This window comes from Eurytemora carolleeae, unplaced genomic scaffold (genome assembly GCF_000591075.1).
Source record: "Eurytemora carolleeae unplaced genomic scaffold, Eaff_2.0 scaffold1758, whole genome shotgun sequence".
Lineage (NCBI taxonomy): Eukaryota > Metazoa > Arthropoda > Copepoda > Calanoida > Temoridae > Eurytemora > Eurytemora carolleeae.
In genome coordinates, this window is record NW_019397652.1 from 3422 (window position 1) to 29997 (window position 26576).

The 26576-nt window shown below is 32.7% G+C and overlaps 1 protein-coding gene and 1 long non-coding RNA gene across 2 annotated transcripts; both read right to left on the reverse strand.

Moving 5' to 3' along the window:
- Positions 1–7221: 7221 nt before the first annotated feature.
- On the reverse strand, positions 7222–21813 carry LOC111715341 (uncharacterized). Its single transcript, XM_023490661.1, has 11 exons — positions 21767–21813; positions 21388–21428; positions 20989–21025; positions 18225–18275; positions 14263–14355; positions 11785–11855; positions 11448–11526; positions 10979–11055; positions 9300–9372; positions 8742–8811; positions 7222–7788 (listed from the first exon to the last, which is right to left on the reverse strand). Exons 5-11 carry the CDS (start codon positions 14346–14348, stop codon positions 7732–7734), a joined length of 513 nt encoding a protein of 170 aa, XP_023346429.1. The 5' UTR covers positions 14349–14355; positions 18225–18275; positions 20989–21025; positions 21388–21428; positions 21767–21813; the 3' UTR covers positions 7222–7731.
- A 2389-nt stretch (positions 21814–24202) lies between these two features.
- On the reverse strand, positions 24203–25853 carry LOC111715342 (uncharacterized). The gene is made up of 3 exons (XR_002768212.1): positions 25770–25853; positions 24831–24957; positions 24203–24263 (listed from the first exon to the last, which is right to left on the reverse strand). It is a non-coding gene; the product is annotated as an uncharacterized LOC111715342 (long non-coding RNA).
- Between the last annotated feature and the right edge of the window lie 723 nt (positions 25854–26576).

The window sequence follows — 26576 nt, forward strand, 5'->3', positions numbered from 1 at the left end:
TAATTTTGACTCATTTTGAGTCTAACGTCAAAAAAAAAAAAAAATTTCGCCTGCAGCGCGTCGTTTTGTCCCTAATTCGGGATTTTTTTGTTCCAAAATAAATCTAGCACCCCCCTCACTTAAATCCTGTATCCGCCCCTGTATGTCCGACATCCTTCATCATTTAAAGGTTAAAAAGGAACTGTTGTGAATCGGGATGCTTCATGATCTTTAAATGAGGGTAACTTCAAATTACATTAACAGTCCCTTTCAGTAATAAAATTAAGTTAAAACACCTCAAAGTAGGCCCAGTCTTAAAAACTCATGCATAACTTTTACAGCTGCTTAGATAACTGTGTATGCAGTATGTCTAGTTCTATAAAGTGTATAGTGAACCTGATGAAAATGTGTAATAATCACTTTCCTGTATTTCTCCCATTTTAAGTTTTAAATCTTAAAGAGACTGTAAGCGTGACCCTCCATGCAAAGAAGGCAATGCCCGATTTTCAAAAGTATTCTTAAAAACGTTGTGTTTTTGTCGAGTACAGAGATATGTGTGGTATTATACATAGTAACCAGATTGTACTCAGCTGCAAATTCCAAAATGCTCTGCCTACACAGTACACAAAACCTAAGGATGGATCGTTTTCGCTTAAAAAAAACTTAATAGTATCGTCAACGACGTAGAAAAAAAAACGAAACGAAAAATGGTCGTTTTTAAAAACGATTATCAACCCTACCTACACCATGAACTAAGCATATTATAGCACACCGGCATTTGCAGCTAAATATTAAATACAAGCGGGTTCCACTAAGTTTACACACACATATCTCTGTACTCATCGAACACACAAAGGTTTTAACGATACCAAGGTTGTAATGCAAGGAAAGTTAATTGCTGTCGCGTATACTCTGCGTACATATTGAAACCAGTTCTCTCTGAGCGGAATTTGTAAACAAGAATAGATGCATCAGTGTTCGTTTAGTATCCGAGGAGGTTAAAAGCATTAAATTTAGATAATTTTGATAATTCACATAATAGTTTCCTATGACCAGAATATTTCATTGATTTTTTTATGTGAAAGATGGATCCCATGTCAGGCTTCGACATCCGTCTTGTGTTTACATTAGCGCCCAGATACAGTACACGGCAGTACAACAGATGTGTACACTTCTGAAATAACTTTCCTTGCATTATATCCTTGAACGATGCCATGTAAATCGGACATTTCCCGCTTGGAATTTCACTTGAAATTACTCTTACAGTCCTTTTAATATATACACTTTCATAATCATTTTCTGGTGGTGAGTTCAGTCTGCTTGGAAATTTTTGTGACAAATAAGCCGACAATTCCAACCAATCAGAGTGCCGCAAATACTGGCTGAATCAGAACAAAATATGTGGTTGAACCGTCTTATTTCCTTCGGGTAGATCAGCTACTTCTAGAAATAATTAAATCTTGTTTCTGAGTTTAGATTGAAATTAACTCCCCAGCTTCAAATTAGCTTAATCCCTAATAATTTTGTCGTCTTAAATACCCAAAGATTATTAATATCCAATAATATCAAAGCTTCACTACCATTTTTTAGAAGCATGATTTAAGTTTTACATAATTTTTAAGGTTTTATTTTAAGGTTTTATTAAAATACCGATCTTGTAAGATTTAAAAAGGTATTTTTTAAAAAGTCCCCCCAAATTTTTTTTATAATTAAGACCTTCGCCTATAACTGAAGTATGATTTATCATTAAATAAGACACTCCAATAAACTTTTAGTTTTAGATTGATCAACTTTGGTGTTTGATAAGAATATAGTTTAAAGAGCTAAAAGCTTAATTCGTGGTTGTTGCTGTAGGGATGGGCAATGTTCAAGTAAAACGTTAATTATACAATTGTTAACAAACAAATTCAACCGATTATGAAAAAACCGGATGATAAAAAAACGAACAAATGATTTTTAATAAATAACTGCTCTTTTTTATTTCAATTGTATAAATTACATCAAAGATATGAACAAATAATAGATGTCTTATGACTGTAGAGATGTTAACGTTTTCATTTCTTTGAAAAAAGATCGTTTTGTTATGAAAACGACGGCAACAAAACGAAACAATTGTTTTTAAAATCATTGTTTTATAAAGCTCGTCGTTTTGTTAACGATCGTTAACGATTACCCTTCGTTGACGATCGTTAACAAAGAGAGGAAATTACCCTGAACGGCATCTGTACTTCTCATTGAGCAGCTTTAAAGAAAATATCAAGAAGTTTTAGCTCCCCCACAACTTTTTACCTTTATGCAAGACGACATTTGATAAAGTTGCATGTAATTATTTTTCCAAAACGATCATTTTATCCAAACGATCGTTTTTTCCAAAACTATCGTTTTTTTCAAAAACGACTGTTTTTATAAAGTTTGTCGTTTTGTTAAAGATCGTCAAAGACAACCCTTTGTTTACGATCGTTAAGGAAGATCTTCGTTAACAATCGTTAACGAAGACCCTTTGTTAACGATCATTAACATATTTATCAATGACCATTTTTTTGCCAAAAACAATCGTTTTTCAAAAAAAAACAATCGAATAAAAAACGATTGCTGATCGTTTTTATAAAAACGACTGTTTTCAAAACCGATCTTTATTTGTTTTCTAAAAGTTCAAAACGAGTGGGACGTTTTTATAGACGATCGTTTTTTTCCGGAAATTATTGTTATTGAAAACGATCGAAAAACGAAACAAAAAATGATCGTTTAAAGATCGTTTTCAAAAACGATTAACAACCCTACTTATGAGTATAACTATATATGGAGTGTAGATATTCATTTTCGTTTCGTTTTTAATTCATCGTTTTTTCCATTACCGTTAAAAATTTATGTGTTTTGCCGTTCATTAACAGACTCTTCCGTAAATTTTCAAACACTTCCGTTTCGTTAACGGAACTTTGTCCAATGCCCAGCCCTAGTTATCCAATATAGAAGTAAAATTTTGCTAATAGTCTGAGGAAATTTTCTATTTTGCGTGAAATGTAATTTAAAATCTAAAGATTTATTTTGAAATAATTAAACCATCTGACGGATATTGAACCATGAAAGGGAACTAAATAAATCCAATTTTTTTTGCGGGTTATATTAACTTTTAATACAGTTATTTAAACTGTATAAAAATGTATTAAATAAAGTATTGTTAACGTTTTCTCAACAATCTTTTTTTACTTAGAAAAAAAATATTTTTTGATCATTTTGATAAAATATATTAAATTAGACGCTGATTAAAAAAATATTTTGATCCATTTCTATATCTTTATATCTTTATATCGAAAGGTGCTTTCTCAACAGCGTTTATTCATCCTAACAAGTTGTCTCAAAAAGTTTTATTTTAAAGGTTAATAACATTGAATTCTTGATTTAAGACGACGACATTGATCAAAATCTGAGAACTAATACAGAATTACCCACAAAGAATGAGATTAAAAGACGACCAAAAACTCTATGAATATGACTATCTAAAGGACTTTATAAATTATGTACAGTCGTCTCTGAAGTCTCATCAAAGCAGATCAAATTGATCAAAGCAGATCTAAATAGATAAAAAAAATCCAAAAATTTCCAAACAGATCCAAGCAGATCCAAACGGGTCCAAACAGATCCAAACAGATCCAAACAGATCCAAACAGATCTAAACAGATCCAAACAGATCAAAACAGATCAAAACAGAATGCAAACAGATCCAAACAGAATGGAAACCCAAATATAGATCCGAACAAAATGCAAACCCAAATATAGATCCAAACAGAGATTCAAACAGATCCAAACAGAAAGCAAACCAAATATAGATCCAAACAGATCCAAACAGATCCAAACCCAAAACTAGATCCACACAGAATGCAAACCCAAATATAGATCCAAACAGATCCAGACAGAATGCAAACCCAAATATAGATCCAAACAGAAATTTTTTTCTGGTAATGGAGATGTTGTTGTAAAATTGGTGGTTTCTGATTTTTCTACAAAAGCAACCTGTGGATCTGTGTATAAGAGACAAGACAGGAAAGAATTTGTTCATTGTATTTATTCTTGATATAATTGTGACAGTCTGAGTACTTTAAATTTGAAACTAGTTTAAACTTTAAAAGAGTTTGCAGTGAACAGAGATACACGGAGAAAGATATGTATTAAGATAATATCGAGGAGAATAAATTCAGAAAATTTATTAGTTGAACGATTCATTACAGACTGCTTTTTTATTTATTAAAAACTACTTGCCATGTTTTTTTCTAACCTGTTATCATCATGTATACAAAAACAGGTTAAAACATTTTAGTCTTAATCTTTGGACATTGTTTTAAACCAGATCTAAATCCAGAAATACACTTTAAATTGAGGGTAATTAAAAATTAGCTTGTACAGTCCCTTTTAACATTTTATTTCAGTACGCAGAAATTTTTAAACAAATTGGAATTAATTAATGAAACCTTTTCATGTAAAATTTCTACAAATAAAAACATAAAACTACTAATTTGATTCTGCGGGAAACGGATTTGAATAGGAAATTTCTGGAAATATCTTTGAAATTATTTAAATTTGTAAAGCCCTACACACACAGATTACCTCTTCTCCCCCCCGTGCCTTTTTTTCTCCGTAACTTAAAAACGGTATACACCTAAGCATTAAAACTTTTTTTTAAAGGGAGTGACCGGCTATGTAAGGTAGTTGAACTGAGTATGCAGAGCTGTGGGAAACTTCTTTCGGATTCATTTAATTCGGCGTTTAAAACACTTACTTTGGGGGTGGATAAAGTAAAAATTATACAGTAATCTAGTTAGAAAGTTAGAAACATATTTCTCAAAAGAAATTTGACAATAAATCAATGCTAAAATCGATTATTTCGTTTTCATTATTATATTGAATTTCTTATTTTCATTGAATTTATTCGCAGATTTCTTTAAATTCTTCAAGTGTCGTCTTTTTTTTTAATAATAATTCTCGAAAATCTGCGAAAACTTTGTGAATGATGAGAAACCAGAATAATAAGAAAATAGAAACTAATAATTGAACAAGATAACTTATTTTCGATGATAAGATTAATTTTTATTTTCTCAACATGTTCCTATACGTCTGTAGTTTATTGTAGAACTTTTTGACATTTTATGTCGTCGTTATTTAATAATTTTAAAAAAACTAATACTGAAAACGTATGTTTCTCTGTCTATTTTGCAAGGGCTTTTCCACAAAGTAGTTTTTAGATCTGTAGTTTTATATAGTCTCAAAATTGATATGGGCTATTTTAGATTTTGTTCTAACACGGACCGGAATTTTTACCGTCCTGTGAGCTGTAATTATGCATTACATTTTTTCATATTCTTTAAATTAATCTTCCAAAGATGGCAAAAACTTTCAAGGTGATAGTGTAAAAAATAAGAGTGCTTGGACAAAAAAAAAACTAGAGGTTTAAGGGTTAACTAATTTTATTAGTTTGCAATTTTGTAAATTTGCCAATAACTTTTTTATTTTCTTTTGTTTTATTTTCAATTACACATTACATGCAACGCCATTATTATAAATTCATAAGCAATGTGCAAATTATATTAATAATATTTATTTACAAGAGTTTGCTCTTTAACTTTTTTTTCCAAATCAAATTTACATTTGAACAGGATGCTAGGATATCTTACAATAGTCTTAATTCTTAATATTCTATTAACGTTATCAACTGATTACACCTATCACGATGATATTCTGAGATTTAATAAAAAGGTTCTTAATTCCAAGATCAGAACTTCTAATAGTGCCCACATTGGAAATCGAGATCAACCGCGTTTTAAACTTAATAATATCCACACAAAAGTTTAGATTTCTGATCACAAAAGTTACAGAAATTACATTTATTACATTTATTACACTTATTACAGTTTTGAATTGATTATATAAACATTAACTTATACACCTGATCACACTAATTACAATTACTTATTTATGCAATACACGAAATCACAATAGTCGTTTATTGAATTATAACAATCACAGAGATATGTTTACGATGTATGATATGTTTACGACCAAATGATATGATTACGATGTATTCACATATATACAATGGTAACCAAATGATATGTTTACGATGTATTCACATATATACAATGGTAACCAAATGATATGTTTACGATGTAATCACATATATACAATAGCAATCAAATGATATGTTTACGATGTAATCACATATACACAATGGTAACCAAATGATATGTTTACAATGTATTCACATATATAAAATGGTAACCAAATGATATGTTTAAGATGTATTCACATATATACAATGGTAACCAAATGATATGTTTACGATGTATTTACATATATACAATGGTAAACAAATGATATGTTTACGATATATACATATATATACAATGGTAACCAAATGATATTTTTACGATGTATTCACATATATACAATGGTAACCAAATAATATGTTTACGATGTATTCACAAATATACCATGGTAACCAAATTATATGTTCACGATGTATTCACATATATACAATGGTAACCAAATGATATGTTTACGATGTATTCACATATATTCAATAGTAACCAAATGATATGTTTAATATGCATTCACATATATACAATGGTAACCAAATGATATGTTTACGATGTATTCACATATATACATTGGTAACCAAATGATATGTTTAATTCATATATATATATATATAATGGTAACCAAATGATATGTTTACGATGTATTCACATATGTACCATGGTAACCAAATGATATGATTACGATATATTCACATATGTACCGTGGTAACCAAATGATATGTTTACGATGTATACACATATATACAATGGTAACCAAATCATGTTTACGATGTATTCACACATATACAATGGAAACCAAATGTTATGTTTACGATGTATTCACATATATACAATGGTAACCAAATGATATGTTTACGATGTATACACATATATACAATGGTAACCTAATGATATGTTTACGATGTATTCACATATATACAATGGTAACTACAACAATGTTTACGATGTATTCACATATATACAATGGTAACCAAATTATATGTTTACGATGTATTCACATATACACAATGGTAACCAAATCATGTTTACGATGTATTCACATATATACAATGGTAACCAAATCATGTTTACTATGTATTCACAATATATACAATGGTAACTACAACAATGTTTACGATTTATTCACATATATACAATGGTTATAAGAGGGGGGTTGTCAGTGTTCAAGAAATATGGTTGGGGTTGGGCTTCAATCCTTAACTAAATTAATCTTTCGTTTATTATTAATAGTTAAATTGGCAGACAACGAAATTTTCCGTCAACTATGAAAAACTTCTGTTGGTAAATAAAAATTAGAAATTTGCCAAGATTAGTGGCACAATTACTTCCCTAGAAGGGGATCATAGATAAATAACAAGTTTTCAAGTTTTTCGTTCACAATAACCGTGAGGCGGAAGCCCAAAGGAGTTCCGCGCAGATATCGTTGATTTACAAGATACAGAGAGAGAATGCACGTAACTTTTTTTGAGCATCTGCCTCATGGTTTTTGTTAACTAAAAACCCTGAAATCTGTATTGTTATTAATCAATGCGGAGGATCTCTTCGATGTACTGTCCAGTTTGGTCATCATATAGTCTGTTCTGTACATACAATGTACTACTTGCTCTTCAGTCGGTACGGTACTTCAAATGAACCAGAGTTTTGAGTGGTGGGAATTTTTTATTTATGCCGAGTTTGGAGCAGACAGATCAACCATCTCTAGCTCTTGGTTCTGAATTGTCTAAACATATCTTATTAAAGGGACAGTACAGTGTACACGATATCTCATGTGACCTTGTATTGAAGCATATAATATAAATGTAGTATTTATCCGCTCGTAGGTTTTACAGAAAACCCACATTTAAAAACCAGTTTTAGCTAAAAAACTTAAAATCTTATTTATCTTTAACAAAAAATAAAAGGGTACACCGCTAGAAATCAGAAATACCACTCTTCACATAAAGGGTCACTTGAAATTCGCCTACAATCCCTTTAATGCTATAAATATTAATATTTAATGTTAAACCATATGATTTGCAAAAGATTGTTTATTGTAATAGAAAACACTAAAAATATAATTATCATGAAAATGATGATTTAAATAATTTCTATTTATTTGGCAAATTTTTAAAAAGAAACATTGGAAAGGTTTCGTTTTTTCTGAAAAGTATATAGATAGATAAATAAATATATATTTCGCTAAAACATTTAATCACACAATTTTGACCCCCCCCTCCCTCCGGATTTCTTAATCTTTTTTTATATATGAATCTGCAATTTGTCTTATTTTCAGATATGTGCAGAAACTCTTTGTAATAATCTTCCATTTAAATGGGACATACTTGATTAACAACGGTACTCTTTAAATCCTTCTCTGATCAATAATATGGAATATGTGGTGGTTTTTATAGCTTGGAAAGTAATTGATAATGATAATTTTCTCTATTGTTTCTGCAAGCAGAACTCCACAAGTCATTAAAAAGAGAAACAAAACGACTAATAATTAATTTTCAAAAAGTTAAACACGGATAGCTCACTGCTCAATCTTTCTTTATCAGCAAAGCTGTTAAGGGGACCGTTTGTGAATTAAACATGTCACTTTATAAATAGAAAATAAGTAGAAATAACATCACATAACAAATAAGATTTAATTTAATTTTGGAGGCTTTAACTGAACTATTTGGTCTGACAAACCTTTTGTAGTGACACGTCATTTCCACTGCTGCTAATCTTAACTTCTGCAATCTCAGGAAGACAAACTAACCTACAAATATATATTTAAATAATAAGGCTTTTTGCTCATATGTGTTCATATTTATATATATATTAGCTATAGCTGGCCAAACGGCTGGCCCAAATTATTTTTAGGGAACTCAAAGGTATTCGGAGGTAACACAAGCTTTTGATTTCTTTCTTTTAAATTTTTTTTTTGAAATTCAACAGGCAGCGCCATACACTTCAACTAGTATTTAAATAGATATATACATCTCTACAACAATCCTGCTTAACAAAATGTATGATGGGTTGATAACTTGAGATAAAACATCTTAGTAAAAAATATATTATTATTGAAAGGAATTTTTAAAGTACTTTTATTAAAGACTGAAATATCAATCAATATTTTTCCATTTATTGTATGGCTGTAAAATGCCTCCCTGCCCATTTAAGTTGAAAAAAGTTTACTGGGCGAATAGGACTATATGAGAGGAAGGGAGAAGGTAAGAAAAGGTATTGCAACTAAAACTAACTTACCTAAGCATTAAATTCTTCATCTTACCCCTGAACCGTTTGCTGAGCAGTAGATATATCCAGAAGTTACTTGAAGCTGAAACATAAAATTTACAGAGATAAAGAAGACGACAACTTCCAATCTGAAGTTTTGTTTACTACTGTAGTATGTGAACTGTGTACCTAGAATTCTTAATAGTATTTTTTGCCAAAAAAAAACTAGATAATGGTCACACACTTTTTTAATATCTTCTCAATATAATGCCATGTAGACCTTTCATATTTCAAATTTTAAATTCTGTTATAGGGTTATTCACAAAGAATGCGACTTTAATTACAATTACCTTAAACTCTTTTAAACTCCTAAGAAAAGGTCGAATCGGTTTTCTGTGATATACGTATAGTATTTTAGTTCCAAACAAGTTTATTTGGCAAAGAAATAAGCAAAGGATGACAAAATAAATTCTGCAGAGTCGTCTCTTTTGTCTCCTTCTTTGTGTGTAACCCTGTAAATTAATAAGTTTAAAGTTGTTGGATTACATCATCAGGTCGCAAATATATTAGAAATGGGCAATACAGTTTATCTTTTTCAGTACCAACCTATACAATATTTTTATCAATACATAATTGTATTAGTTAAACAGGGTAATAAACTAGATATTTATCTTTTTGATGTTAAGAAATTTCAATTTTAAAAACAAATTCGAAATCTGAATATTTTTAGAAACAAAGGCATGAAAAGAATGTCAAATTAAAATGTCGTCAAGTTTTAATTTTTTTTGTGAAAGAGATAAACAAATTTCTACAAAAAACTATAGTTTTAGTTAAAGGAACTGTAAACGTGATTTGAAGCAACTTTTTTTTTAAGAGTGGATAGTCCAAGTCACAACGATACCCTTTAAACCTTTATCTGAGTAACCGTAAGAAAGATATCTACGTTTCTCAACTAGAAAACAGTTAAGGTTTTAAAAGACCTTTCTTGTCACTTTTAAAGAGAAGTCACAATTTCAAATAATCAATTTTCTGATAGAGTTAGCACAAGGATTTCTCATTCAATCTAGATCAGATAAAGGTTTAAAGAGAACCACAGTTGAGAATCGGAAATAAGACTCCAGAAATGAAAAGTCAATTAAGATTAAAGAAATTGAGTTTTTGCAACAAACTCTGATTTTCTAACTCCTATATCTTTGCGACCCGATGTCGTAGATCTTAGGTATTTTAAACTTTAAATTCTGTTGGATCAAATAGTCGTAGTTTGAAATTTCAAGGGTTTACACCATCGGGTTGCTAAGATTTAGGGATTAGAACATTTGAATTTGTGGCTCAATTCCTTTGACGTCAAACTAAAGTTTTCAATCAGAACTAAAATTGAAGAGCTTTTGTGTAAAATAAACATGTTTTATATTTCTTAAAGTAAAATGTTAACTAATGAAGAAAATGAGTTTTTGCCATAAACTGTAATTTTCTGATCCCTATATCTGTGCAACCCAATGTGATAACCCTTAGATATTTCAAACTATGAATTCTGTTGGAAATTAATCTAAGATTGGAAATAGGAGTTGGAAAGTTTGAGTTTGTGGCAAAGACTCAAATCCTTTGTTGTTCGGATGTGTTTTTAAATGAACCTAGATGAGCTACAAGATGGCAAAGTTGTACCAGTAATGTTGAATCTGTAAACAATGTCTTAAAAGTCAATATTTTACCTGAAAACACGAGCATAAGGTGATTGAGACTTGCAGTACAGTGAAACCATGCTGGAGGGTTGAATTCCTCCTTACATCTGTATAGTGTACATTGTAATTCAAATGTGTACATTATAGTGTACATTGTAATTTAAATGCGTACTTAATAGTTTACATTGTAATTTAAATGTGTACATTATAGTTTACATTGTAATTTAAATGTGTACATTATAGTTTACATTGTAATTTAAATGTGTACATTATAATGTACATAATAGTTTACATGTGTAAATTATAATGTACATAATAGTTTACATGTGTACATTTGTGATACAGTAACCAAGCAGGATGGTTTCCTGTATATGTAACTATATTTTTAACCGTGCAGCGCAAAAAATATTTATCAGGTGATCCAAAAAATGTGTGATTTGGTTTTTAAAGCCCTGAAATCCCATAAAATACTCAAAAATCTCTTTAAAAATCGAATAACCTGATTATATCTTCCATCCTGACTATCTCCTGCGTGTTGAGAATGACCCTCGGTATTTGACAGATTATAAACACAAATACTAGAAATCAGAATTCATTCAATAAAAAAAGGCAACAAACGCAAAAAATTATTTTGCAACACTTATTCAGCAAAAGAAAGAGATGACATTCTTTCCACAACTTTCTGGTTCTCACTGTAAACCACTGGTTAATAATTATGGTTAAATGTTAATTATCGAATCCTGTATCGCGTCAATAAAGTTTGCATCAAAAGCTAAAAAATATTAAATTTTAAAAGAAAAAATTTAAAATGTTTGATGTTTAAATTATGAAGTTTCCTATACAGAGAAGAATGATCGCCAGTCCTGCCTCGTGCTTTGCTCTGTTCCCACTCCGGATATGGCTGTATCTTAAAGAGAGTGTTAAAAAAACAGAAGGAGGCTGTATCTTAAAGAAAGTGTTTAAAAAACAGAAGGAGGCTGTATCTTAAAGAAAGTATTTAAAAAACAGAAGGAGGCTGTATCTTAAAGAAAGTGTTTAAAAAACAGAAGGAGGCTGTATCTTAAAGAGAGTGTTAAAAAATCAGAAGGAGGCTGTATCTTAAAGAGAGTGTTTAAAAAACAGAAGGAGGCTGTATCTTAAAGAGAGTGTTAAAAAAAAGAAGGAGGCTGTATCTTAAAGAGAGTGTTGAAAAAACAGAAGGAGGCTGTATCTTAAAGAGAGTGTTTAAAAAACAGAAGGAGGCTGTATCTTAAAGGGAATGTTTTATCTCCCAGTAGAGTAAAGTGCGTTATTTGGTTATATTAAAAAAAATGCTGAATTTGGTTATACCCATACCCAAGGTACTAAAGCAAGGAAAGTTAGTTGTGGTCTCGCGTGCATATTAAAACCAGTTCTCTGTAAATCCAAACGGCCTAGGCCATATTGTTAGGGAGGTGAATAACAGATCTGTACTCGCGGATAACTAGGAAGATTCACCAATCATCTCCAGACTCCTTTCCGAGCTCCACCAACGTTCACTCCGGACCTCCTAGAACTCCGTCAGAACAACCTCCAGTCCGGGCCTTCTAGAACTCTGTCAGAACAACGTTCAGTCCGAACCTCCTAGAACTCTGTCAGAACAACGTTCAGTCCGAACCTCCTAGAACTCCGCCAGAACAACGTTCAGTCCGGACCTCCTAGAACTCCGTCAGAACAACGTCCAGTCTGGACCTCCCAGATCTCCGTCAGAGCAACGTCCAGTCCGGACCTCCTAGATCTCCGTCAGAGCAACCTCCAGTCCGGACCACCTAGAACTCCGTCAGAGCAACGTTCAGTCCGGACCACCTAGAACTCTGTCAGAACAACGTTCAGTCCGGACCACCTAGAACTCCGTCAGTGCAACGTTCAGTCCGTACCTCCTAGAACTCCATCAGAGTAACCTCCAGTCCGTACCTCCTAGAACTCCATCAGAGTAACCTCCAGTCCGTACCTCCTAGAACTCCATCAGAGTAACCTCCAGTCCGTACCTCCTAGAACTCCATCAGAGTAACCTCCAGTCCGTACCTCCTAGAACTCCATCAGAGTAACCTCCAGTCCGGACCTCCTAGAACTCCATCAGAGCAACCTCCAGTCCGGACCTCCAAGAACTCCATCAGAACAACTTCCAGTCCGGATCTCCTAGAACTCCATCAGAGCAACCTCCAGTCCGTACCTCCTAGAACTCCATCTCAGTAACCTCCAGTCCGGACCTTCTAGAACTCCATCAGAGTAACCTCCAGTCCGGACCTTCTAGAACTCCATCAGAGCAACCTCCAGTCCGGACCTTCTAGAACTCCATCAGAGCACCGTCCAGTCCGGACCTTCTAGAACTCCATCAGAGCACCGTCCAGTCTGGACTTTCTTGATCATTTATAGGCTCCAACTCTGCCCAGTCCGGAACCTTCTGTGATCAGTCCAGATCCATTCTTACAAATCAAATTTAAAAGTTATTTATTAATTTTAATTGATAAGATATGAAAGACCTTCATCATTCTTTATAGATGATCCTCTCCTCGCAGAACAGCTCGATGATCATCAATAATAATTAATAGGAAGACAGATTTATGTCTGAGAAAAGGTTTTCAACTTTTATTTGTGTTAGGGGTGAATAATATTAAAATCAAATATTATTATTTTTTTCTAAAGTTCATTCTTGTCGGATTTGGGTGTTTATTTTTGTTCGTGTTTTTTAAGTGAAAAATAATTTTAACGTTTTTTGTTAGGAATAGACTCATGAAAAATAGTGATGTTATAAACATTTTTACTGTAGTATAAAATGATAAAGATTAACACTATGACCAAATAACGCAATTTACAGCCAACCTAAGTGAAATATATGACCAAATACAGGAATTGGATATGCTTTATCACCCGGTAATCACTTTATCCCTTGGTACTCACTTTATCCCCAGGTATTCACTTTATCCCCCGGTACTCACTTTATCACCCGGTTCTCACTTTATCCCGTGGTACTCACTTTATCCCCCAGTACTCACTTTATTACTCGGCACTCACTTTATCCCCCGGTACTCACTTTATCCCCCGGAACTCACTTTATCCCTTGGTATTTACTTTATCCCTTGGTACTCACTTTATTACTCGGCACTCACTTTATCCCTTGGTACTCACTTTATCCCCCGGTACTCACTTTATCCCTTGGTATTTACTTTATCCCTTGGTACTCACTTTGTCCCCAGGTATTCACTTTATCCCCCGTTACTCACTCCCTTGGTACTCTCTTTATCCCTTGATACTCACTTTATTCCCTGATACTCACTTTATCTCCCAGTACTCACTTTATCCCCCGGTATATCTTTATGTTGAAGTAGATTAGAAGAAGGACTGGAAGGATGCTGGTGAGGGTCAGCTGGCACCAGTTCATGTAGAACCTGAAAAGTTTAAGTAGAACCTGAACAGATTATGTAGAACCTGAACAGATTATGTAGAACCTGAACAGATTATGTGGAACCTGAACAGTTCATGTAGAACCTGAACAGATTATGTAGAACCTGAACAGATTATGTTGAACCTGAACAAATCATGTAGAACCTGAACAGTTTATGTAGAATCTGAACAGTTTATGTAGAATCTGAACAGATTATGTAGAACCTGAACAGATTATGTAGAACCTGAACAGATTATGTAGAACCTGAAAAGTTTAAGTAGAACCAGAACAGATTATGTAGAACCTGAACAGATTATGTAGAACCTGAACAGATTATGTAGAACCTGAACAGTTTATGTAGAATCTGAACAGTTTATGTGGAATCTGAAAAGATTATGTAGAACCTGAACAGTGTATGAAGAACCTAAACAGTTTATCAAGAACCTAGTTCATGAAGAATCTGAACAGTTCATGTAGAAAATGAACAGTGTATGTAACACCTGAACAGTTTATGTAGAACCTGAACAGTTTATGTAGAACCTAGTTCATGTAGAACCTGAACAGTTCATATATAACCTGAACAGTTCGTGTAGAACCTAGTTCATGTAGAACCTAGTTCATATGGAACCTAGTTCATGTAGAACCTAGTTCATATAGAACCTAGTCCATGTAGAACCTAGTTCGCTAGAACTTACTTCATGTTGTTCATATAAAACCTAATTCATATAGAACCTAATTCATGAAGAATCTAATTCATATAGAACCTAGTTCATTTATAACCTAGTTCGTGTAGAAGCTTGTTCATGTAGAACCTAGTTCATGTAGACCCCAGTTCATGGAGAACCTTGTTTATTTAGATCATAATTCATGTAGAACCTTGTTAATCTAGAATCTATTTCTTGTAGAATCTAGTACATATCACACCTAGTTCATGTGGAACCTAGTTCATATAGAACCTAGTTCATATAGAACCTAGTTCATATAGAACCTAGTTCATATAGAACCTAGTTCATGTAGAACCTAGTTCATATAGAACCTAGTTCATGTAGATCCTTGTTCATATAGAACCTAGTTCATATCGAACCTAGTTCATATAGAACCTAGTTCATATAGAACCTAGTTCATGTAGATCCTTGTTCATATAGAACCTAGTTCATATCGAACCTAGTTTATGCAGAACATAGTTCATGTCGAACCGAGTTAATGTAGAACATAGTTCATATAGAACCTAGTTCATGTAGAACCTAAATCATACAGAACCTAGTTCATGTAGAACTTAGTTCATGTAGAACCTAGTTCATGTAGAACCTAATGCATATAGAACCTAGTCCATGTAGAACATTGTTTATATAAAACCTAGTTCATTTAGAACCTAGTTCATGTGGAACCTAGTTAATATATAATCTAGTTCTTTTAAAACCTAGTTCATGTGGAACCTAGTTCATGTGGAACCTAGGCTATTATCGTCTCTGTTTTTTATCTTTCTTTTAGTAACACTTATTCTATTTTTCATTTTTCATATTGTTCTGCTGGAGTTCGCCCTCAACAAATTCAAAAGAATTGTCCATGTAGAGCCTACGTAAATTTAGAACCTTTATCGTGGACACTAGTTCATTTAGATCACAGTTCACGTAGAACCTAGTTCATGTAGACCCTAGTTCATGTAGAACATAGTTCATTTAGAACCTAGTTCATGTAGAACATAGTTCATTTAGAACCTAGTTCATGTAGAACATAGTTCATTTAGAACATAGTTTATGTAGAACCTAGTTCATATAGAACATTGTTCATTTAGAACCTAGTTCATGTAGACCCTAGTTCATTTAGAACCTAGTTCATGTAGAACATAGTTCATTTAGAACATAGTTTATGTAGAACCTAGTTCATATAGAACATTGTTCATTTAGAACCTAGTTCATGTAGACCCTAGTTCATGTAGAACATAATTCATTTAGAACCTAGTTCATGTAGAACATAGTTCATTTAGAACCTAGTTCATTTAGATCATATTTCATGTAGAACCTAGTTCATGTAGATCATACTTGATGTGGAACCTATTTCATGTAGATCATATTTGATGTGGAACCTATTTCATGTAGATCATATTTGATGTGGAACCTATTTCATGTGGATCATATTTGTTGTGGAACCTATTTCATGTGGATCATATTTGATGTGGAACCTATTTCATGTGGATCATATTTGATGTGAAACCTATTTCATGTGGTACCATTTTGTACATGAAAGTGACAAAGGATGATCATATTTGATGTGGAACCTATTTCATGTAGAACCTAATTAATTTAGAACTTAATTCATATAGGATCTAGTTCATTTAGAACCTAGTTCATGTGGATCCTAGTTCATGTGGAACCTAATTCATGCGGAACCTATTTCATGTAGAACATTGTTCATGTGGAACCTAGTTCATCTTGAACCTAGTTCATCTTGAACCTAGGTCATCTTGAACCTATGTTATTATCGTCTTTTGTTTTTTATCTTTCTTTCTTTCTTTTTTCATTTTCCATTTTTCATATTGTTCGCTGGAGTTCGCCCTCAACAAATTCAAGAGAATTATCTTAAGCACTCTTAACATCAAATACAGAGATAAAAAGGTGGAAAATTATTATTTATTAAATATTGAGTTCTGTTGTTTTATCAAATCTGATGTTGATTCTGTTTATAAACCTTATGAAATTTCCAGAATGTCTTGAAAACAATTGTTGGATGAAAGATAAAGATGCTGAAAGACCCAGTTGTGATTTGTAAATTTCTGCGCAGGGGCGGATACAGGATTTAAGTGAGGGGGGGGGGGCAAGATTTTTTAGGAACAAAAAAATTAATAATTAGGAACAAAAAATTGTGCTGCAGACGAAATTTTTTTTTGACTTAAAAGACTAAAAAAGAGTCAAAATTAATGACTTAAGACTAAAAAACTAGTTTTTTAAATTTTAGGAACAAAATTAAAGGATTAGAACAGGAATTTCAGAACAATTAAAAGATTGTTCAGGAATTAGGAACAAAAATAAAGGATTAGGACAGGAATTTAGGAACAATTAAAAGATTGTTCAGGAATGAGGAACATAATTAAAGGATTAGGAATAGGACAGGAATTTAGGAACAATTAAAAGATTGTTCAGGAATTAGGAACAACATTAAAGGATTCGGACAGGGATTTAGGAACAATAAAAAGATTGTTAAGGAATTAGGAACAAAAATATAGGATTAGGACAGGGATTTAAGGTGGGTCGGACACAGTATTAGGAACAGGAATTATATAAATGTTCCGAACATTGGACGTTTTAAATTTCTGCGGAAGCATAGAAATGTTGCGAACATTGGACTTTTTAAATTTCTGAGGAATTATAGAAATGTTCCGAACATTGGACTTTTTAAATTTCTGTAGAATTATAGAAACGTTCCGAACATTGGACTGTTTAAATTTCTACGGAATTATAAAAATGTTCCGAACATTGGAATTATTTCGATTGAGTTATCAACAGTTTCAAAGCAATTAGACATTATCTGTTAAGGCAATTTACGAGAAACACTGATTGGCCCTTAGAAATTATTTAACAATACGTATGTTAAGTTTTGTGTTACTAATTGTATTGTTGTATTTTTCTTTTTTTCGAGGGCAAGTCGTCGACGTATATATCAATTCAAAGAATACGCCTTTCTTTTTAGTTTTTGAGTTCCGCCAATCTTTTAAACAGCAGAGCCATATAAACATGTAAACAAAGAGAAGTTGTTAATTAATAGCTTCTCGTTGTGTACTTGAAAACTTGTAATTTCACAAATGCGTGTAAGGAATCAAAGAATTATTTTTAAAAGTCGTCTTCGTAGAATTGATATAGTCGCCTACCACTGTACCTGACATAATCAGGGTTCAGCCTGAGCTCGGTGATCTTGTAGGTCAGGATCCTGGAATTATATCCGTTTTTTCTTAAGTCGTCTTTTTATCAGAAATTTCAATTATAATTTGGAACACGGTCATACAGTGATAACCAGAAAACTGTAGAATAGGAAGACGACATCAAAGCAAGTACATTTGATGTTGTTACAAACCAAAGAGCTTTAACACTGAGTTATTAAATCACTTGTTAACTTAAATGGGTTTGCAATTCACAATTGTTGTGCTTCATGTTCATTGGATCGACTAGTTCATTGGATCGACTAGTTCATTGGATCGACCAGTTCATTGCATCGACTAGTTCATTGGATCGACTAGTTCATTGGATCGACTAGTTCATTGGATCGACCAGTTCATTGGATCGACTAGTTCATTGGATCGACCAGTTCATTGGATCGACTAGTTCATTGGATCGACTAGTTCATTGGATCGACTAGTTCATTGGATCGACTAGTTCATTGGGTCGACTAGTTCATTGGATCGACTAGTTCATTGGATCGACCAGTTCATTGGATCGACTAGTTCATAAGATCGACCAGTTCATTGGATCGACCAGTTCATTGGATCGACTAGTTCATTGGATCGACTAGTTCATTGGATCGACTAGTTCATTAGATCGACCAGTTCATTGGATCGACCAGTTTATTGGATCGACCAGTTTATTAGATCGACCAGTTCATTGGATCGACCAGTTCATTGGATCGACTAGTTCATTTGATCGACTATTTGAAGTCATATCTTAAGTTTAAAAGTCGATTTCCTATTCCAGGTTTTTTATGGTTATTCCTTTATTTCTAAAAATGTGCCCTAATGATACTGGATTTAATGAGTTTGCGCCTACAGGTTTAATGACGGTTCAACCACGTATTTTTAATCGGTGATTCAGATTTGTCCATGTCCTATATATGTTAAAACTACACTACAGAACCAAGGATACGTATTTGAATCGACTGTAATAGTTTAGCTCTTGCAGTCTAAACAAGTTAAAGCAACCATTTCCTAACAATAGATTTGAAACAATATAGTTTATTAGAAAGCTCTTGTCAGATTTTGCGAAGAACCTTGATGAACGCCATTAAACATTAATTTTACTTAGTTTTGAAATTATTTTGTTTTGGCTCTTTAAAGGATTAAGAAAGTATTTTTTTAAAGTTAAAATGGCATGATCTCTACCTTTGCTTTTATTTTATTGTAATGATTAATTCTCTATTCTATCGATTACAATTACAGACATAAATCTTAGGGATTTTTGAGATCAATCATTTGCCCCCTCAGTTTAGGGCGTGTATGTCTTTCTGGAAGTCTCCGTACTTTGTTTCATAAACCCCTTAATGTCGTCTCTATATATATCTTTCAGAGTATGAATGAATAGGATTTATCAGGTTTTCAGTTTATTGATCTAAATACATCTGTTTATGTTTATTCTTGTTGAATCTGCGTGCTATGGTATCTGAGAAACAGTATCTATTTCATAGCAATCTTAGATGCTAATCTAGCTGCTTCCAGAGTCTCTGCTACTTTAGCTGCTCCTACAATACGGGATGTTTCCTCTTCATTCCCAGCTGTTCCTTTATTCCCGGAACTTCTCCTAGAGTCTCTGCTATGTTTGCTGTTCAGTACCGGAGCTGTTCATAAAGCCTCTACTATGTTAGCTGTTCAGTACCGGAGCTGTTCATAGAGCCTCTACTATGTTAGCTGTTCAGTACCGGATCTACTCCTAGAGCCTCTACTATGTTAGCTGTTCATTACCGGATCTACTCCTAGAGTCTCTACTATGTTAGCTGTTCATTACCGGATCTACTCCTAGAGTCTCTTGCCTCAAGATTATCTTGTTCCTCAGCTGCTTCTACAACAGGTCTATGAAGACAGCGTCCCCTGTCTCAAAGTTATCTAGGTTGCTTCTACAACAGATATGCGGAGAGCTGTCTGTATCAAGATCATCGTGTTCTTCTGTAATGGATAAGTGAAGAGCTGTCTTTATAGATCAGCATCTCCAGTATCAGGTTTAGCTTCTGCTCCTGGAGTCCTAAGTCTGACTGAATCTTAAAGTTGATCCAGATATGAGAAGAGCCGTCTTTATAGATTGGCGTCTCCAGTATCAGGTTTAGCGTCTGCTACTTGAGTCCTAAGTCTGACTGGATCTTCGAGCTGCTCCAGATATGTGAAGAGCTTTCAGTAAATAATATAATAATAATCATATAATCATAATATAGGGATGAGGCAGCATCTGATATCTTGGGTATCTTAGTTCTCCTCTTTATCCAGGATATCCAAGTGGGTAGTTCAGACGGGTTGGTTCGAGAAAAATTGGTCCAGTTCTAGAAGCTACAGGAGATGAATCTCTTGATGAGGTCTACAAACGTATATGGTGAACCTGCATGATGACGTGGAGGAGGCCAGTGTCCTCCTTAGTTCCCTGGTAGGCATGATAAAGATATATCTGTCTGTCAGCTGTCTGTTAACTGTCTGTTGTGCAAGAAAATCAGGTTTTGTGTACCTACTCCGATTAGTGTCGTCTTTTTCTTTCTTTTATGTTTAAAGTTTTGTGCAGGCTCTTAAAATGTGTAATTGCTAAAAATGAAATATTATTTGTCTAATTTTATATACTATTCAGTGACAAACAAATTTCTTAGCACTTTTCGACATTTTTAATAATTTAAAGAACCGATATCAGTAATTTGAATATTTTCTAGTTACCATGCTTATTATTTTCTTAATTTTTACCATTGGTTAGAGCATCCATTATCCGTCTCCTCTTCTTCTGTTTAAACGCATTATAATTCTAATTTCGTTAATTTCATTTATTATGTTTCCAAAAAGAACCCATTGCATGAAAAATGTTGAACTCAAAAAAGGCTTGGGATTCGGGAAAAAGTGCTTGTATAACCCCCCCCCCCCCCTAATACAATCTAAGGTGTAATATCCAAGATTTTCGGGCCTACCAACTATTATTTCCATAGAGAAGGAGATGATTCATTTGGTGTACTGTCTCGCTTCGCTGTGTATATAGTCTGTGTGTGGGTACTGTATAGCTTGCTCTAGCTGCTTAAAAGTCGGGCCGTTACTTGAAATAAACCAGAGTTTACAATGGCCGTGCTAAACTAAATATTGAATAATGCTTCCCTAGACAATCTTCAGCATAAATCAACTCCGTCTCGAAAAATCTAAATAAAAATCATAGCCAGCCAAAATTTTAAAAAAATCAGGAAATTGTAATTAGTGACCAGTGTAAGTGGTTCTGGTTAGAAATGTATAAAAAATGGCAGAAAAATATAAGGAAATGTAAGAAAATATAACAAAATAAAAGAAAACATAATACAGTATAAGAAAATATAAGAAAATATAAGAAAACATGATTGAAAGTATAAGAAAATATAAGAAAATAAAAGAAATATAAGAAAATATAAGAAAATATAAGAAAATATAAGAAAATATAAGAAAAAACAATTAAATTATATACTTTTTGCTCACTTTAGGACAATTTTTCGTAGTAAAAGCTGACCTTGGAATATTGAGTAGAATTGAGATGAAGGCAACAGGAAGGATATGAGAGAGAACACGATACTAATAATCTTTTGTTTTTAGGAAAATATTAAGTCATATTAGGTCTTTTATAATCGATTCATTTTTCAAATATACATTACCCAATTCAAATTGGTTTTGTAAAAATCCTGATTCCATCAAATTTGGGCGAAAGTTTCTTTCACAGCCAAGGTTTAAAGGGACTGTAAACGTAATATCAAGAGACCCTCTATACAAAGATGACAATGCTCACATTTATAATAGTACCCTTAAGAGCTTTGTCTGTTAAAACATGAATTTTATATTTTTTAGTTCTTTAAACTGTTTATTTTCATTTGCAATTTCTGTGTAAAAGTGATTTGTGCATTTCTTGCTAATAAAACTCAATGGAAGAATCATTAGAATGAATCACTTTTCTAATGAAAAGAACGACGGTATATTTCTTATTCTTCATCAGATTAGGATTTCCAGGGTACCGTTGTAAATCGGGCATTACCGTCTTTGCATTGAGGGTCATTTGGAATTACAGTTACAGTCCTCTTAAGTGAAAATTAATATGTTTTTGTTAGAACGTGTTTTATGTTTGAACTTGTGGAAAAAAGAGGATGAAAGGGTTTCTTTTATTTTATTTCACCAAACTTAAAGCAAATTAATTCTGCTTCTTTACACATGCAAATTTTGAAGATGATAAAAAATAAAGTTTTATTAAGAGTGGGTGCATAACGCCTAATAATATAACACCTAAAAAAGAAAAATGCCAAATTCACTAAATACTAAAAAGTGTAATAGCTACAGTAAGTCCAAAAAAAAAATTCCAATACTCATTAAAATATATGTGTTAAAACTTGAAAGTCGTATTTTTGTATCCGATAATTTATAAATGACTATGATTAATGTATTTTATTCCTTTAAGCTTTCCAAAATTTTGACTCCATTCCTTAAAGTTGAAAGATATATTAAACATTTAAACAATTTTTTCAAATGTTTACTATCTCCGTGTTCTTGCATTTGTGTTTTGTTCGTTATTATATCAGCTAGACGTTTAGTCAAATTGGGTGTGTGTTCTTTGTCATATTATTAGGCAGTTTAAAAGCACTCCGTTAGATCCGTTTTTTTGCACATAAATCTACATCCCACTGTATCCAAGCGTAATGTCGTCTTCCTACCCTTCATCTTTGTATCGGGTCAGATATAAAACAGAGAAAGTATTGCGGCACAACTCCGTCTCAGACAGAGATAAAGAAAGCTAAAACAACTAAATGCTTTAAACTGACCTGAGTCCAAACTTAATGATTTTGAGTTGTGTCTCAAATCCGATAAAAACCAGTTTCAATTGAGCGCTGACTTAAATCTTGAAACATTGAATACAATTTTAAGTGGTTCAAACCATTTTTGAGCCACGTCTCAAATTTAAGCCGCGGCTCAAATTCTTTAATTTTGGCCTCCGATCACCTTCCTTTTAGATCAAACCTTTCCTTGATCACCCCTGACAAACCCAACTACTAAGTTACACAATCCTATAAACAACATAAGACAATTTTGTCATAATTACTTATTATTACTAAAACTGTATTTTGTAGGTTTGAAATATAAGCATATTTTCAACTAAGTGTTTGTGGTTACAAGGAGTTCATCGAACAACAATCCAGCCGTCCGTGATTTGTGTCAACACCGTTAGATTACTTTTCTTGTTTTTTTTTGTATCAAATAAACGTTAAAACTGCTAACCGATCTGTTGTGGCAACCAGGGTGGATTAAAGTTCTCTACCTGTGTGCTCAGATAAACTGTACTGTACTGTACACTTACAACTGTTTACTAATATTGATATACTATACCAGAATCTCCTTATGGTCTATATAATTAGTAAAGGATTAGCGCACATTATCACTCTTTACACTATAACCTCGTTGGTGGAAACTTAAACAATTCCAAGGAAGTTTAGTATTCGGATAGTTGCAAATAGTTACTTTGGACAGAAATGAGAAAACATGTCGATATTTATTTTGTTTGAAAATAAGCAGACGCTCCTTGAAATATGATTTACAAAGAAAACATGTCGATATTTATTTTGTTTGAAAATGAGCAGACGCTCCTTGAAATATGATTTACAAAGAAAACATGTCGATATTTATTTTGTTTGAAAATGAGCAGAAACTCCTTGAAATATGATTTACAATGAAAACATGTCGATATTTATTTTGTATGAAAATGAGCAGACACTCCTTGAAATATGATTTACAAAGAAAAATGGCTAAACTTGTCATTGAAAAAGGAGGCCTTCTGATTTAATAACATAAAAAAATTATGATTTTATGCATTTCAGATTATTATATTGACAAGAAAATGATGTGCCCAAAAATATAAAAATATTAAAATTTAATTATAATAAATGTATACATATAAAAAAGTTTATTCCTTGAGTGTTTTGTTGGTGCAAACTTCTCTGTACTCGTATGGGGTGCAAACAGCTTGATATCTATCATCAAAATAAACTCATTAAAGGGATTGTTAGCGAATTTTAAGTGATTTTCATTCATTATTGACATTTATTTGAGAAACAATGATTTTTTTATCTCAACATCTTAAAATCTTAATTTAACCTTATTTTGTAATTTGATTTTTTTCCACGTTTTTTTCTTTTCACAAATTTAACCTCTGGTAATTGAACAAACCATAATTGAATTGTCACAAAAGTTCAAAAAATGTCCATTAAAATTCAAATTACAGTCTTGAATATACGCTGTAAACTATAGATTTGTTTGCTCTATGAACTTATGATCTAACCAATAAAAATGAAAACTTATTGACGATTTTTAATGTCGTCTTTCTAAATGATTTTTTTTCTTTTTCCTCCACACTCTTCATCTTGCAGAAATATTACAGAATATCATAAACGTTTTCGGAAATAAAAAGAAAGTCTTTTGCGGTTTACGTAAAATATACTCTACCAGATATAACTTTATTTGAAATTAGGTCGCTAATTCTTCACAAAGACGATAAAAATTTGTTTTTTAACATCCATTTTAATTGGGATACCCTGTACCTTTCATATGAAATGGTTATTGTTGTGTAAACGGATGCTGCAAATATAATGTTGTTCAGAGGATAGACCAGTCTAGGAACTAGAATACTGTAAACCTCACTTTCCATATCAAACGGCCATTTCAGAGCTAAAACAAAAATGTGTTATTATCAAATGTATATTTTTGAAATTACAGCGGTCAACAATAATGATACTACCAGTTACCCTACCAGTTCCCATACCCATTTTAACTAATTCTAAACTAATCTTAAATTTTGCCTTGGGCAAGACTGTAATCCGGTTAAACATGGGTTAAACTAACCTCTATCAAGACTGATAGTCTAGTTTAATTATAACCTTTGGCAAGACTGCAGTCCAGTTGAACTAACCTCTGGAAAGACTGTAGACTTGTAGTCCAGTTGAACTAACCTCTGGAAAGACTGTAGACTTGTAGTCAAGTTCAACTAATTCTTCCGTAAAGACTGTAGACTTGTAGTCCAGTTGAACTGACCTCTGGCAAGACTGAGACTTGTAGTCCAGTTGAACTGACCTCTGGAAAGACTTTAGACTTGTAGTCCAGTTGAAATGACCTCTGGCAAGACTGTAGACTTGTAGTCCAGTTTAACTGACCTCTGTAAAGACTGTAGACTTGTAGTCAAGTTGAACTAACCTCTGTAAAGACCGTAGACTTGTACTCCAGTTGAACTATAACCTCTGGCAAGACTTTAGTCCAGTTGAACTAACGTCTGGCAAGACTGTAGACTTGTTGTCAAGTTGAACTGACCTCTGGCAAGACTGTAGACTTGTAGCCAAGTTAAACTAACCTCTGGCAAGACTGTAGACTTGTAGTCAAGTTGAACTCACCTCTGGCAAGACTGTAGTCTAGTTGAACTCACCTCTGGCAAGACTGTAGTCCAATTGAACTAACCTCTGACAAGACTGTAGTCCAGTTGAACTCACCTCTGGCAAGACTGTAGTCCAGTATAACCAAGAAGATAAAGAGGTTGTCGAGAAGGCAGAGAAAGGCGAGCAGGCAGTTGAACGAGTTCTGATGAAGAATCTCACATTTAGATTTAATTCTTAATCAGGAAATATTCTTTCTATTTTCAGTCATTTATTATCTACTTGAAAATAACATATGTTATATATTAAATCAAAGATATTTTATAACGTTATTGATTATGTATAGAAGAAAGTTTTCTAAGATCCTTCAACAAGGACACTTGATGATTTATGAGAAACAAAAATCAAAAAATCATATCTCCATTTTTATTAGTCTAAATGACTGCTCCTCCAGTTTTTCTCTTATATTGTAAAATAATCAAGTCTTCTTTACCTAAACTTATAGTCTAGAGGGGGGACCAGAGACAACCACCCCCCCCCCCCCCTATGTCCCTTAAAACATTTTAGGAAAGCCCTATGATTCTACTTTTATTTCAAAATCAAGTTGTTTACCAACAAAAGAGCAAAAACAAAATCGGTTGGTCAGTGTTTCAAAAAAAATAGTCTTAAACTTTTTACTTGTTGAGCTACAGCTCTTATAAACTATATTGGAACAAAATAGCCCAATCGGAAAAAGGGTTTAAATTAATGAATTTGAAAGCTATTGAGAATTTAGAACCACAAAATCTATTATTAAAATTTTTTTAATAAAGTGCAACATTTTGTCGAATATGCAAATCATGAAAAATACAAAAAGAAAAAAGTTAAATTCCACAATTTTGAAAACACAATACGGAAATACTTTAGTCATCGAATAAAAAATAT

Excerpts from the sequence above, each read along its gene's own strand:
- LOC111715341 (XM_023490661.1), bottom strand. The coding sequence starts at position 14,348 with ATGAACTGGTGCCAGCTGACCCTCACCAGCATCCTTCCAGTCCTTCTT. Across the intron at positions 11,527-11,784 it reads GATCATTCTTCTCTGTATAG|TATTTGTGTTTATAATCTGT; the intron begins GAAACTTCATAA and ends TCTGATTTCTAG. Across the intron at positions 9,373-10,978 it reads CCTTATGCTCGTGTTTTCAG|CTTCAAGTAACTTCTGGATA; the intron begins GTAAAATATTGA and ends TTTATGTTTCAG.